General features: G+C 52.1%; 1 protein-coding gene and 1 long non-coding RNA gene across 12 annotated transcripts in view; one reads left to right on the top strand and one right to left on the bottom strand.

Moving 5' to 3' along the window:
- Nucleotides 1-14,128, top strand: part of MSI2 (musashi RNA binding protein 2) — a 394,191-nt gene that overhangs the window by 365,741 nt on the left and 14,322 nt on the right. For 3 of the 10 annotated variants that reach the window (XM_040497042.1, XM_040497041.1, XM_040497043.1), the window contains one exon: nt 388-437. The exons of the other annotated variants lie outside the window; for them this stretch is intronic. In XM_040497042.1, coding sequence (XP_040352976.1) covers nt 388-437 — 50 coding nt within the window. The remainder of the gene's footprint in view (nt 1-387; nt 438-14,128) is intronic. 10 annotated transcript variants of the gene reach the window in all.
- Nucleotides 1,218-7,320, bottom strand: LOC121044741 (uncharacterized). Of its 2 annotated transcripts, XR_005797452.1 has the most exons (4): nt 5,204-5,342; nt 4,176-4,345; nt 2,918-3,150; nt 1,218-1,328 (listed from the first exon to the last, which is right to left on the bottom strand). It is a non-coding gene; the product is annotated as an uncharacterized LOC121044741 (long non-coding RNA). The 2 variants fall into 2 exon arrangements; XR_005797453.1 differs by lacking the exons at nt 4,176-4,345; nt 5,204-5,342 and adding an exon at nt 7,239-7,320.

Below are 14,128 nucleotides of genomic sequence, written 5' to 3'. Positions count from 1 at the left end.
TTCATTCAGTTCCAATGGCCTCATCATGTCCCACCCAAACCTGAATCCACTTTGGTAAACGACCCCGCCCCACCCCCTACACACACACAGGTGAGGGCAGTGGTTTGGATTTTCAGGCTATTTTATTTCTGGGTGACATTACGGGTGGGTCTGTGTATCAGTCGAAGAGCTTCTGAGCCCCCTGCCCACCCCCAGCCCATCTCCGGCCCCAGCCAGGACCCCTTACTGTACTTTATACTTGCCAGCTTTATTCCAATCTAGTAACATGAGTTCCTGACGGTGGTGGTGAGTGCGAGAGTCATGTTTCTGTTGTCTTTTCTCTTGCTTGGTTGGGGCTGCGGTGAGAGAGTGTCTCTGAGGCATACTTTCCCGCCTCTCTTACACTAGGATCTGCACACCTCCTCTCAAACACTCTTCTGAGCACGCTCAGCGGGAAGGTTTGTCCACACCTATTAATCCTCTCTCAGTGTCCAGCTTCCTGTTAGTACCAGCTGGTTTGCATGTTTTTGCTTGTTCAGATGAAACAGTTCAAGAAACAAACTCATATCCAACTCTCAAGAAATGTCTTTTTTTGTACACTTTCGTTTTCGATTTTTTTTTTTATTAGTTACAACTCCAAAACACCTGTTGTCCAGTAAAACATTTCACACCTCCCCTGCCTGTTCTTAGAGTGTATGTATCTGTGGGACTGAACTAAATGCATGCACTGTAGTAGATGTCCTGGTAGCTGTAGCCGTAGTTGTAGAACATGCATTGTTGAGTTGATATTACAGGGTCCGCGACAGCCCGGCACGGCACGGCTGTCTGAAGGATAGCGTGGGGGACCAGGAAGAGAGGGGGCTCCATATTGTCAACGTTGCCAAGGGGCTCGGATCCATGTTCTCGCCATCAGCCACCACCACCTCCCCTCACACTCCCCGCTCCCCCGGTCCAGCGCTGGGTCACCACCCTCGGCTCTAGCCTTCCTGAGATCTCTGTTGATAGTGACCAACTCTCGCGAAAGAGAGCAGAACCAAGATTGCAGGGAGTCTGAAAGTTCTTCCTTGTTCTTGTCTTCCTCGTATGGTTCTTGAACAGAGCAGGTCTTCTCTTATTTCTTAAGGCCTACCATCAAGGCTCCCCCGAGCGCTTTTCTCCGTTGAGTCCTTTGCCAGCTCACATCCGGCCCTTCAAGGAGACAGGTCCGTGTGGCAGTCCTGTCTGTGCAGTCTAGTCCCCAGGGGGGAGGGAAAGTGAGATGTTGCGGGGAAAGGGATTCAGATCTTAAGATGCTCGGTCTGCAGACAGGAAATGCACTGGGTCCTAGAGAATGTTAGCGTTTCTTCTCACTGTGGGTGAAGATAAGGGAGAAGCCTTTACCTGAGGTCTCCAGGGGGCAGGGTGGGGGCAAGTAGGGTCAGAGTGGCAACATTCCTAGTATAGAGACTACCGGCACAGCTTCGTGGGGAGGAGGAAGGGAGGGGACAGGTGGGAAGGGGACCCTGTGACATTTAAAGAGGAGACCACAGTTTCCCTCCATCTTCCCAGAAGACTTCGCAATCCTGCAGCCTCTGCGGAGGCTCAGGGACGCGTGCGGTCAATGTCTCTGGACACACCGTCTCCCCTACATTTGTGATGACACACTGTAAGGGAGTGCCAGAGGTCTCTTAGAGCTTCGGGAGATGGCCTTAATCTTTACAAGTTGCTGGCACATGAAGTCACAGCTGCCACCTGGGACCTGCTCTTTAAGTCGGGCCAGTCGGTGGCTCTGAACTAATGCCACGGGAAGATGCCGGCGGAATCTGAACCTTCGGGGCAGAAGTTATCTGTTATGGGAGACTGAAGCCCAGGAAGTCACAGAGTTCATGAAGTTCCCGAAAGAGTGCAAGGTGACAGAGTAGAATGGCAGCTCAACGGAGAGGAGTGGCGCCGTGGAAGTCCGTGGCACCGTCAGCACGAACGAGGATTGCCTGCGAGCAGGCCAGTCAGTCACGGGACGGAACGAGGCCCCGGAAGGCAAATCTGGGAAGAGCCGTTCTGCAGGGGGTGGTGGGGCAGAAGGCAGAGAGGACAAAAATCCCCCTCAGCGTCCTAAATCCTAAGTCTGGCTCTGCCAGGAAGACGGCTTCGCTAGCCTGTGACCAGACATCCTACCTAAGAGTTTCAGTTCCAGTAGGCAAAGTGAACAAAAGCAAAATTCAAGTCAAGACATAGAAGAACTAGTTGAACTTGAACCATAGAGAAAATGCTTTGGGGAGGAGGGTAGGTGCCGGTGCTCACGAAGCAGACTTGCCTGTCCCACCCCTCCCGGGGTATTTTCCATTTCCCCGTGGCAGCCTTCGCCTTATGTGTGTTCGGGGCTGAGGGGCGTGAACGGTAGCGGCCCACACACACTCTTCCGGCCGCTGGAGGGAGCCGGGAATTGTTTGTGTCATTTGGGTCTTAAGCTCTAGGGTTCCCAGGTGTTGCTTTCAACAAGCACGCGTTGAAGGTTTGCTTCGCGGCTGGCAGGAAGGAATATAAAGGCAGATAACATTTCTTGCCTGCAGTGGTTTGAGAATCTAGATCCCTCCTGCTGAGAGTCCTTATTTCCCACGATGCATTACTTCTCATCAGCTTCATTTAAAAAAGGAAAGTGGATCAATGTGCTGCCTCCATTTCTGAAGTCGGCTTTCCTGCGCTTCCATCAGCAGGATCCAGTGTCCAGGAAAGGGGGCTGCAGGGCAATCATCTCCTTTCCCACCCAGCCTCCCTTGTGCTAGCGGCAAGCATCCTCTGGGGCCTCAAGATGGCCAAAGCTGGGGGTAGGGTCCTGGGGACGCGCTCTCGCTGGGATAGAGCCACATCTGCGTCCATGGAATAGAGCCAGCACACTAGCCCAGAGGGAGAGCAAATCCGTGACCTGTTATGACCAGCTGCTGCAACCAGTCAGACTTACCCAAAAGACCCTGCCCGGAACACATGCCTCCCAGTCCATGGCCTTGCGTTCTGGGCACGGGCACCTCGTTTCTCAGTTTGTCATTAAAATCTTCATTCCTGGGAGAGCCGGGTCTTTCACCAGAAAGAGTCCAGCATTGGATTTCAGTAACCCCAGTGAATTTATAATAATGTGCTGAGCTGCCCGCTGCTGACCTCAGCTTCATTCATTTTCCGAGGGCTTTGGGACCAACCCTGTTGAGGATAAAATACATCAGCTGTAATCAATAATTTTGTAATAGAAACACCATGCACTTGATAAATCAACTCTAGTGCAATTAGTGACTAGCCTTGAAGCCCAGACCTGAGTATAAGTTAATCCTGAAGTGAATGGAGTGGGGGAATGTTAATGGTCTTTTAAATCAGTGGAATCATTTTCAGACGGTGACACATCCGTGCCTGTCCCCTGAGCTGGTTGGCCCTCTCATGCTGGCTCGGGAGCCCAGGCCCTGCTGTGTGCAGGAGGGGTCGAATGTGTGAGAGGGCCCTTGGAGGCTCCATAAGAGCATGTAAAGCACACTGGAGATGGGCAGAGGGACCCCTTATTTGCCCCCTGGGCTGGGTGGGGCCACTGCAGGGTGTGAGGAGCCCCAAAAGCTGTTGACCCCATGTGTTGGTGAGAATCCTCAAAAGAACACAGGCGTGGGTGCATCATGGTCCCTTATGTTTCTGCAGAGGTTCGACTGCCGTGACCAGAGCTAGCCCATGAGACAGGCAGGAAGGCAGAAGGTTTGGGCCTGGCTTTACATGTTTGTTTTTAAGAGAAAGCTGACGTGCAGATTGGCTGTGTGACTTACCCAGAGTCACACAGCTAGTCACCTGGAGAGCAAGGCTTTGGTCAAGGGTGAAGAACCCTGAACTTCACCTCCTTTAAGGAGCCCTGCAGAAAAACCATGTTTGTTTCTGAAGAACTCACCTGCTGCCCAGATGTCCCCGACATGCGGGACGTGCTGGGAGAGCCCAGCAGCCTTGGAACCGGCACTGTGTCCTCTGAGGACTCAGGTCCCAGGACCTCACAGTCTCACCTTTCAGGTATAGATTGCTGAACTGGGCCCAGGGCACATCTGCCACGGAGTCCAATTCAGCAGATATTTATTAAGTGTGTAACAACAGTAATTATTATTACACGTGGCAGGCACTGTCCTCGGCCTTGAGTCGGGGGGCTTTGGGGCATATCAGAAAACCCAACTCAGCCTGGTCAAATGTTATCGGGACTTTACCAGCTAACATTCTGGAAGCTCCATGGAAGAGTGGGCTTCATGTGTAGACTGCTCTGGGGAGTCGGCACTTCTCTTAGCTCGGTCCTCCTTTTGGCTTCAATATTGTCTTTATGTTGGCTTTCCTGTGGTGCCAAATGGCTACAACAGTTTCCTGCTTCATACCAACCAGTCTAGAAGAAGAGGGGGTCAGATGGTCCCAAATTCTAGCAGACCCCAGAGCTTTGTGCCGTTTGACTAACGCCTGGCTGGTGAGAGCCAATCGCTGAGAGTGGGATCCATACCCCCACCCTCAAACTGAGGAGCCCAAGAAGGATGGATTTCCAAAGGACAGTCTGGGTGCGGATAAAGGTAAGGTAAGGTAAAGGGTAAGGGAGCGTGTGGCTGGGTAGTCAAGCATGAAGCCCACCACAGCCGTGGAATCTCCTAGATGAAGGCAGAGCACAGTCTCTGCCCTCGGGTATCTCCCAGCCTCGTGTGGAGGCTAACAGGTACTTATAATATGATGCCATTAGTCCGGCAACAGAAGGGGCACAGAGGAGGAAGTGATTGGCTTTGGGAAGTCAGGGAAGGTTTCACAGGGGAGTGAGTGTCTCCACTTTGAAAGGACAAACAGGAGCTCCCCAAGAGCCAGGGGAACAGCATGTGCAAAGCCACCAGAGCCCAGAACAGTAGAGTAAATCTGAAGCCCCACAAACGGTTCACTCTGGCTGGAGAATAAAATGCAGTGGGGTGGGGATGGGGCATGGGAAGCAGCCGCCGATAAAGCCGGAGGGCTGGCATAGCCAGAGCAGAGGGCCTTTGGTGACATGTTAAAGAGCCTGGATTCACACACCGGGGAGCCTCGGAGAGGCCTGAACCAAGGAAGTGACATCAGATCTGGATGTCAGACAAGCCTTGACAGCAAGCTAGATTAGATTTGAGACTAAAAAGCAGGAGGACGAGTGACAGATCATGGAGAGTAAGCGCTCCATGAATGTTCATGTTATCACTGCCCAGTAAAAGAGAGGCTTCGGGTCTTTTGCTCTTACCCATTAGCTGATTAACTCTGGGCTCAGCCATCACACTGGGGTCTGGGGTGGGATGCAGAATTTGAGGGCAGGTCCTTGCCTTCAACAAGCTCCCAGTCTTTGGGGGCGGACACAGCACACCGTTGTTACAAGAGCTGGTCTTCAGTGAGCCTACGTTCCTGCCTGATCGGAGAGCACTCAGCAGGCAGGGAAGCTCAGATAGGAGGCAAGACACAAAGTAGACACTGGAGGGTGTGGAGTGAGAGGTAAGAGGACATTCCAGGTGGGAGAACTTGGATAAGAGGTCATGATGAGCATGGGATGAGCAGCCAGTTCCCCGGGGGACAGTGGCAGGCTGCCTGATGGGCAGTGGGGGTACAGGCTTGCTGAAGTAGAGGCAGGCTAGATTCTGGGAGACCTTGAAACCCAGATTGATACAGTCCTACTGGTGGGAGACAGAGGTTCATATGCTTTATGGCGGTGGAACCTGGTAAGGACAGAACCAGCTAAGGAAGATCAGCTTGGCAGCTGATCCCACAGCTGGTCCCACAGAACACAGCTCGACCCCTCCCTAATCCCCCTGGCTGGGGCTGGGTTTGTGATCTGGAGCCAGGTTAGGGGAGCAAGGCAGACACGGCGGGGGGAGGGGGGAGCATTTGGTCACAGTACTCCGCCTTAGTTTCCTGTGACTCTTCTTTGCTTCTGCCAACGAGTTATTATTCATTCCCTGCTTGGGACTGTGCCCTCATGGCAGCCTCTGTCTGTCCTTATCTCTGCTCCCTCCATTACAATTGGCTCAGACTGCCAGGAAGCCACACCTGATTAACCCTAGCTGGGGTGCCCCTCCTCAACACATTACTGTGTCCTCAGCCTTCTTCCTGATTGGTGAGGTCTTCTGGATGAAAGCCGGGATTCTGACTCTATGGAACATGTTTTGCATGTATCCCAGAGTGGCGCCTGCCTTCTCCAACAATATAAACCATCAGTTTATATTTGCCTCCAGGAGACAAAGTCAGCCTCATTCTTAGTGTAGATGAGTAATTATTATGCAGTCGGAGAAAGCAGAAAATAAAGGGGCCCTTTGTTCCTGGATGCTTATTAATATTAATAAAAAGGTCTCCCCTTGCCAGCTTGGGATCCTGCAGCACAGGAGGTGGGCAAATAATGCTTTTGAACAGCTATGATTGGCTGTTGGAATTAGATCTGTCAGGATGAGAGAGCCACGATGAAATCCACTCTGTGGCATGGATAGGAGGGTTCCAGCCAGCATCTCAACATTCACCCCCATCTGGAGGTCCCTTAAGGGAGGGATATGTTCCAGGTGATTGATAGACTGCTAGAGTCACTTCCCAGCCAAATTTAATACGAGATGCTAATAGAACATGTTAATAATAACTCCTGCATGAGTGAGCCAAGCACGGCGCTAGGCCCACCTGCCCTACCCCCATTTAATTCTCATAATCCTATGAAGAGGGCACTATCCTTCTCATTCCCATTTTGAACATTTTAAAACTGTGGCTTAGACAGCTTGTAGAGGTGGTGGAGACAGGTTTAGAACCTGGGTCTGTCTCATCACATCTGTGCTCTCAACCACGTCAGCAGATGCCCCGTCGCCCCAGCCCCTTGGATTCCTGAGTGGAGGTCTGCATTCTTAACACATACTCAACGGAAAACCGCCGCTGCCCATCAACTTAATTCTCCGTATCCTTGCGGGGAGAGAGAACCTAAGCCCGTTTATAAGAGGCCTCAGGAAACATTATATGCACATATAATGCATATATGCCGCAGCTTCTGCTGTTGCAGACTTAAGGTCATGGTTCTGTCTGGCTTTGGCTGACATTTCTGATCTGGCTTCCAAGTCCCTGCATCCTTTTCAGACCACAGGCAGACAAAGGAGGCCCAGAGGAGGCGTGGTCGGGTAAGAGGGAGCCAGCCTGAAGGTAATTGTTATTATTTGAAAGGAGACTTTAGCTAAAACAAGCCTGAAGGAAGTTAGCCACTGCCCAAAAGAAACTAGGCGACGGAGCAAGGGAGGGCCTCTTTGAGCCAGACAGACCTTCTCCCGTTCTCTTTCTCCAGAGGGATGAGTCAACAAGCCCTTCCGGTGAGCGGTGAGGGCTGAATCTGGAAGGTCGCTGGGAAGCCGACGATTGGCCGCCCAGTTGCTGGGGCTTTGCTTTGGGCCAATGCTGTGGAGGGGCGGGGCCGGAGGCGGGAGCAGCAGGATCCTCGGCCAATCGTCCTGCAGTGAGGCTGGGCTCCCGGTACTATGGCAACCGCGGGCAGGGGCTCATTTGTTTTGTAGATGAGTAATTACTACGCAATTAGAGAAAGCTAAAAATAAAGGGGCCCTTTGTTCCTGGTTACTTATTAATATTAATAAAACGGTCTGTCCAGGTCTGTGGTAAGCAATCAGTGCAAACCTGTGTGCCTGTGGTAGAGCACTGTGGGAGGCAAAGGCTGCCCAGCCCCACTCTCCGTTCTCTTTCTGGAAGTTATTTCTGACTGCAACCTGCAGCGGGTTGGCTTTCCGGGCCTTGGGGGAAAGAGAGGCTGTCTTACAGACACGCTCAGGATACCCCGGAGTCAGGGGTCAGTTAGGCACTGACCCAGGGAAAGGTCTGGCAATGTCAACCCACTCCCAGGGAAGAAGACTAGAAACACAGTAGCAAAACCAGGAGACATGGACAGATGTTGGAGGATCCGGTTTTGCTGTGTATCCTTGGACACATTGTTTGACTTTTCTGGGTCTAGATTGTTTATCCCCAGGTGCATGAAATAGTCTTTAAACCTCCCACTGAGGCAGCCCTGAGATTTCAGTGTCTCCCAGATCACCTGACTTGAAGAGAAACAAGTCAGGCTTGGGTATAACTTGCTGGAGGGTTACATCGTGTCCAGGGACTGGCCCCACAGCAGTACGTGCTCTGGCCTTGGGGACAGAAACAGTTCAGAGGCTTCCCTTTTATCCCTTCACCTTCCCAGGATACGGGGTTGCCTTGTGGATCGATCAGATAAGGATGATAACTGTCTTTAAGAGGATCAGAGCATGGAATGGGATCTTGGTTCTGGTCTAGCTTCGATAGGCTAGGTGATTTTGGGGCAAAGGGTTTCAGACTAGGGGGTGATTAAGGACCTTTCAACTTTGTAGCTCTATATTGCTACAGTTTCCGAAGCTCTCGATCCCTTGTCATGGGGAGGTGACAGTGACAGTGCCTTAAGAGCTGAGAAGAGTGACTGGAGAGAAAGCCAGGGGCTTCCAGGTGATGAGAATGCATTTGAAAACAGCACTGCATTTTTTTATTTTTCATGCGTGAAGGCCTGAAGTGAGAGGGACAGAAATATTTCCAGAATTGTGTATCACTGAAAAAATCTGTTGTCAGATTTCCATCCTTGGGCGTGGTTGGTTAAACTTTTAGGTCTTGGCTATCCGGATGGCATTTATTAATAAAGGTGAACCTGTTAACAGCTACAGTCGGTGAGCAAATCTAAGACTGGGGCACAGTGGCTCTTGAACTTTGCTGCATGTTAGAATCACCTGGAGAATTTTTGAAAGTCCTGGGGTCCAGGCCACACTGCAGACCCATTAAATCAGAAGCTACCACCGTCGACCCCAGGCCTCAGTGGCCGTTAAAGCTCCCTTGGTCAAGTCCAATGTATAACCGTGGACTCAAGTACCAGCAGGTTCTTGCCAGATGTAGAGTCTCACACCATCTCTGTGACTTTATTATCAGCATCGATACCTCAGAAATGGATACAAAGAGCCACGCCAGGCAGCTCCCCCCACCTCCTCTAATGACCAGGAGAGCTGGTCTGGATCCTCAGCCTGCATGCAGCCTTAGAGCCCGGGGCCGTCCTGCCTGGCACTGGTCCTCCCAACAGGGCCAGGAGGTCCATCCCTCCAGGGCAGGCTGAAGGGGTCTTCATCCGCAGCAACACATTCTAGGACAGGCCAGTCCTGGCTGAGATTAAGAGCGTGTCCATATAGAACCAAGGGCCCGGAGCAGCCATAAACACAGAAACAGCCACCCTCCTTGACTGTCTGATGAATGGGGGCCTTTTGGTAAGGTCGGAGTTTGTTTGTTATTAAAGACCTAATTAGAAACATGAGAGGGAGCTGAATGGCTCCGTGCTTGGCTAATTAGTGACATGTATGCACCCGCTTTGAACTTCAAGGACACAGAGCTATTAGCGCTTACATCAAAAATGGATTAAACTCCTGTGCGTTTATAATCATTAAAGACAGGCTGCTCAAGTGGAAAGCCTTTTGTATAGGTCCTCAAGGGGCTGCCCTTTGGGCATCCTCTCCACCCTACCCCCTGGTTGTGGAGCCCCGGGCAGTAAATACTGATGGTCCTGGGGCAGTCCAGCTCCCCACAGGACTGCCCTCAGCAGAGCTCCGTGGTCTTCCCGGGACTGAGACGACCAGCCCTCTGGTGACCCATTCCGCAGCAATGCTGCCTGCCTGCTCTGTGCCCAGCCTGTTCTGCAGTGTGGCCCAGAGGAGGGTGGTCTAGTCCTTGGGGAGAGAGGCAGTCCCCTGCCTCACGCGGCGGGCACGGCCCAACCCCAGGCAGCCCCCAGTCTGATGGGGGAGACACTGCCGCCAGGGAGCTTCCCATTTGGAAAGGGCAACAGAGCCCACACTCTTCAGGAGCTGGAGCTCCAGCCTGGGAGGTCTGGAGCCTTGTCCCTACAGCCCGTCTGAAGCAAAGAAAGATCCAAATAAACACAAGATGCCTTAGACTACAGGGAAGGGCAGCTGAGCAGCAGATTCTGTTTGAAGAGCTGCCGGGAGTTGCCTGGATGTCCGAGTTCGAGCCTGTGTTTAGTCCGGTCAGAGACGCTTTGGAGACACGTTCCCTTACTGCTCCAGCCCTCGGTTTCCTCATCTGTAGCCCAGGCTAACAGGACCGATCTTAGAAGTTGTTAGGAGCGTGAAAAACGATGGTGTTAAGCACCTACCAGTGTACCTGGCACACAGATGCTCAGTAAATATTAGCTCCCTTTCCAGCCTCACAGAAGCCACAGCTTCTAGAACTGTGTGCCTCGTGCCTCCAGACCCTATTGTGCCCACAATAGTATGAGGTTTTCCCCTGCTGCACCTTCCCCAACTGGGCCAGGGTGTTATCAAATTCTTAACCAAGCTTTCATCATGACTAAGGATGCTACAAGTATAGTTCTGGCCTTGGATTTCTGGGGCCTCGCGCAGAGGGCGAACACTGAGCCTGCGGTGAATGGAATCACTTACAAGAGACAAGCTAGGACCCGACGCCTCTGGCTGAGGGCAGGCAGGCTGGGAATTAGGGAGTGAGCACACCCGGCCCAGCAGCACCGAGGGTGGCTGGGGTCATGCGGGGAGAAGCCAGACCGGTTTCTCTTTTGACAAGATAGAGCTGGATGCAGTCCCCAGCTCAAAACAAAAGCAAGGGACATTCTCAGGATTAAACTAGGAGATGCTTGGAGCAAGCCGACTGTTCGGGAGAGAGACAGATGCGACAGAGATGGAGAGGGAGTCCTTCCTGGCACCATACTCCGTGTCTTTGTTTCCTTTCAGTGCTCAGGTCAGGGACGGTTGGGTGGGAAGCAGGGGCCAGCCAAGTGGCCGTGGGGGCCGCGGCCTGTCTTCCCGGGGCCGCGTGCACAGCGGCTGGCAGGCTCGGTGCCGTGTTTCATGGGTGCCGGTGATTTCTGGACCATCTCCCCATCTTGCCTCTTGCAAAGTTCTAACCCATGTGGGCCTGGAGTCTGAACCAGTTAATGTAAAGAAGAGGCAGCAGGATGTGAGTGTTAAAACCGCTTGCTTCAGCCAAACCATAAACGTCTGTCTCTCAGGTTGATTTCCCCTGTTTTCCGAGGTGCCTTAGAGGTTCAGGGCCAAGGCACTGTTGAATCAGCCATTTGCTGTGGAGAGAGATCACGAACCGCACCTTGCATTTGAGACCAGAGTCCTGATCTGGGACAGCTTGCTGAGGTCCCATCAGTGGGGAAGCCATTGCAGAGCAAGCCCCAGGCAAGCCCGAGACCCGTGGCGTGGCCTTTCCTTTCCTGACAGCCCTCTCCCCTTTCTTCCTTAGACACATGCAAACAAGGTATATCCCTCAGAACCCTTAGGGTCTGGGAGAAACGGGAACCTGACAGTGACTCCATTTGCCCTCATGACAAAGCCTGGTTTCTTGGGCTACCAGGCTCAGGCCCACTCAAGGCTACTCCATGCCCAGAATTTACACCATGAGCAGATGGCAATAAACCACTAACCCCTCTCCTCCCCTCCCCCACCTTCCCAACCAACCCTGGCCTGGTCCTTTGTGAGGAGGAGACACATCCATAGACCCAAATCAGGGCTGGTAATAAGAGCATCAAGATAGAGAGTGAATGAGCTATTCTCTGTTGAGATTGTATCTCAACATAAAGTACATAGTTTTAGCCACAAAGCTCTCAGATGGGTTCATTCTGGGTGTTTGGGTGATCTGATTAGTAGAATCAATCTCCAGGTTCACGACTAGCACATGATGTGAGGGCTTCAGAGCCAGCCAGGAGTGAAGTTATCTCTTCAAGAGGGGTGTGCTTTGACCTGAAGCCTAGACCATTCTACGTAATGTATCGGTCCCAAGTCCTCGGTTCTCCCGTCCTTCTGTTCCCTCCTCGAGCTGTGCCAGCGTTCACCGGCAGACCTCAGCATCCACCTGGTCTGAAGCAGGTTCGCTTTTGAGAGATCAAGCAGAAACAGCAATCTTCTAAGCCTGTGGCACTGCTGTAACCGACATTTGGAGTATTTGTGACACTGACTTTCCTGTCAGCCCCAGTGGATGAGCAGCCACTCTCCATGGGTCCTGTGTGGCATTTAAGATGATCCAGGCATCTCTGGATATGTCCAGACTTGTTGCTATCAGGCTGAGTTAGTACCTCCCAGTAATATATTTGTTTGTATATTGAGCCAGGGAAAAGGAAACATCATCACGTTACTCTCTTAATCCTCCCCTAGTTTTAAAGTGTTTTTTCTCCTTCCCTTCTGAAATAGCTTGAATTTTAGCAGAGCATAAACACACACACACACACACACACACACACACACACACACACACACATATAGTATATTAAATTGATTGTCCCTGCATCTGGGTCCCTGAACTGATTTGATTCTAATTTACTGTGTCATACAGTTTTCCCGGGTTGGATGTAATTGCTGGTCCCCTCTATCTATCTCTCCCACCTTCAGGCTAAGCTCAAGAAGGCAAGTCTAAGCCAGGATCCCTGGGACATAGTGGCCCGGCAGACTGCTGGACTGTAATCCCCCCTTGCTCTGCTGGAGACATGCCGTAATAACTCACAGCTGAGTATTTCTCCTTCCGTTAGCAGGAACAGGATTATCTTTTCATGCGGACCTTCCCCGTTTGACCATCGGCATTAATTTATAGCAGGCACTACTTCTGCGGGGTGCAGAGACTTCGAAGTGGGGTCCTCAACTCTGTTCCCAGGAAGGCCTTGGCTGCCCAGCTGCCATTCTTCAGAGCCCACGAGCAAGGAGTGGCTGGCTGTTAAGAGGGACCCATGAAGGTCTCCACTGTTGACAGCCAGTTGGTACTATGGACCCGGCATCACCGAGCACCCAGTGTTGTAGGGGAAGAGAGGCAGGTGTCTCTTCTTCTGGAGAACATAGGGCCCCGTGAGAACCCTGAGGGCACCCCGCCTTAAGGAGTCCCTCGCTAATGTGGGAGACAGTCCCTGCTGCTATGGAGTTTTTAATGAAGGCAGATAGAAGCACGACACGGACGAGGTGAAGGGAGAGGGGAGAGCTGGAGGGGCAACGACCTCGACCTCTTCTCCGGCATCTGTCTGGCAACGCAGCCCCTCGACTCATCCCTTTTTCAGTTTCTTTACATTCTTTAAAACAAGCAAAACCCCTAAAACTCCGTGTGATGAATGAACACAGCCCTGCCCTCAAAGAATATCACAGGGGCTTCTGTCCCCAGCCCTCCCTTCTGTCAGGAGCTGGGGGTTGGGAACGAGAGCCGTGAAACTCCCTTCTCCTTGGCCCTGAAACGCATAGTGTCATGAGTTCTGTTTCGGCAGCATGCCGCCTTCTGAACTGGACTAGGCGAGGACAGGCCCACCATTGCATTCGTCTGGCCCTAAGCAGCAGGTGCTCTGGAAATGTGCCAGGGGCCACCAGGGCCTCCCCCCTGAGATGAAACCTGGCAGCAGCAGATAATTTGCAAGGCAGATGATTGAAAATGTCTTGAGGGCTGGCCCTGCCCTTGGGCAAAATGTGAGACCCACTAAACCAGAACGTAGGTCTAACGTGGGGACTTGGAGGGGGCCCTGGCTTATCCCGGATATGCGGGCTGAGCTCATCTAGAAAAGATTTTGTCAACAGTTCCTTCCTCTGGATCAGTAATAATCCAATTTTCAGGCCTTGGAGCCAGACAGAGATGCCCTCCCAGGGGCTCCCCCCTCATAGTTCTGGGCTCTTGCTTTCTGCCTCCGGTCCAGTGGCATCGCTTAGAAATCATGCGGATGGCTGGACTTCCATACTTTTCCTAGACCTACAAGGAGGCTGCTCTGATTCTCACTCCTACGACTTCCCCACCCCCAGTGACTAATTGCACTCTCAACCCAACCCCTTCTGACCACAGTTGGCCAGAGCCACATGCAGACTGTGTGCCCGCTGGAAGGCAGGCATGTCCCTGGGCTTGCTTTAAAAGCCTGAGGTACCCATGAGCTTTGCATCCAGCCCCTACAGGTGAGGATCTAAGCCTGCAGGATGGACCTTTGCTAAGGTCTCTGGAATAAGAATCCCTGGGGTTTCCTGGGTCAGCCATCAAGGTGTTTTATTCCCTTGATAGGCAGGAAGTTCCTCCTTTTATCCAAGTCCAACTTTAAGCTTTAAGTCAAATGTGTTACCTCTTGCTGGCCTCAGTGAGATTCCACATCCTTGCTTTTCCTGGC

This window comes from Herpailurus yagouaroundi, unplaced genomic scaffold, assembly GCF_014898765.1.
Source record: "Herpailurus yagouaroundi ecotype Mexico unplaced genomic scaffold, PumYag 189, whole genome shotgun sequence".
In the NCBI taxonomy this organism is placed as follows: Eukaryota; Metazoa; Chordata; class Mammalia; order Carnivora; family Felidae; genus Herpailurus; species Herpailurus yagouaroundi.
This window is presented reverse-complemented; position numbering and strand designations above follow the sequence as displayed.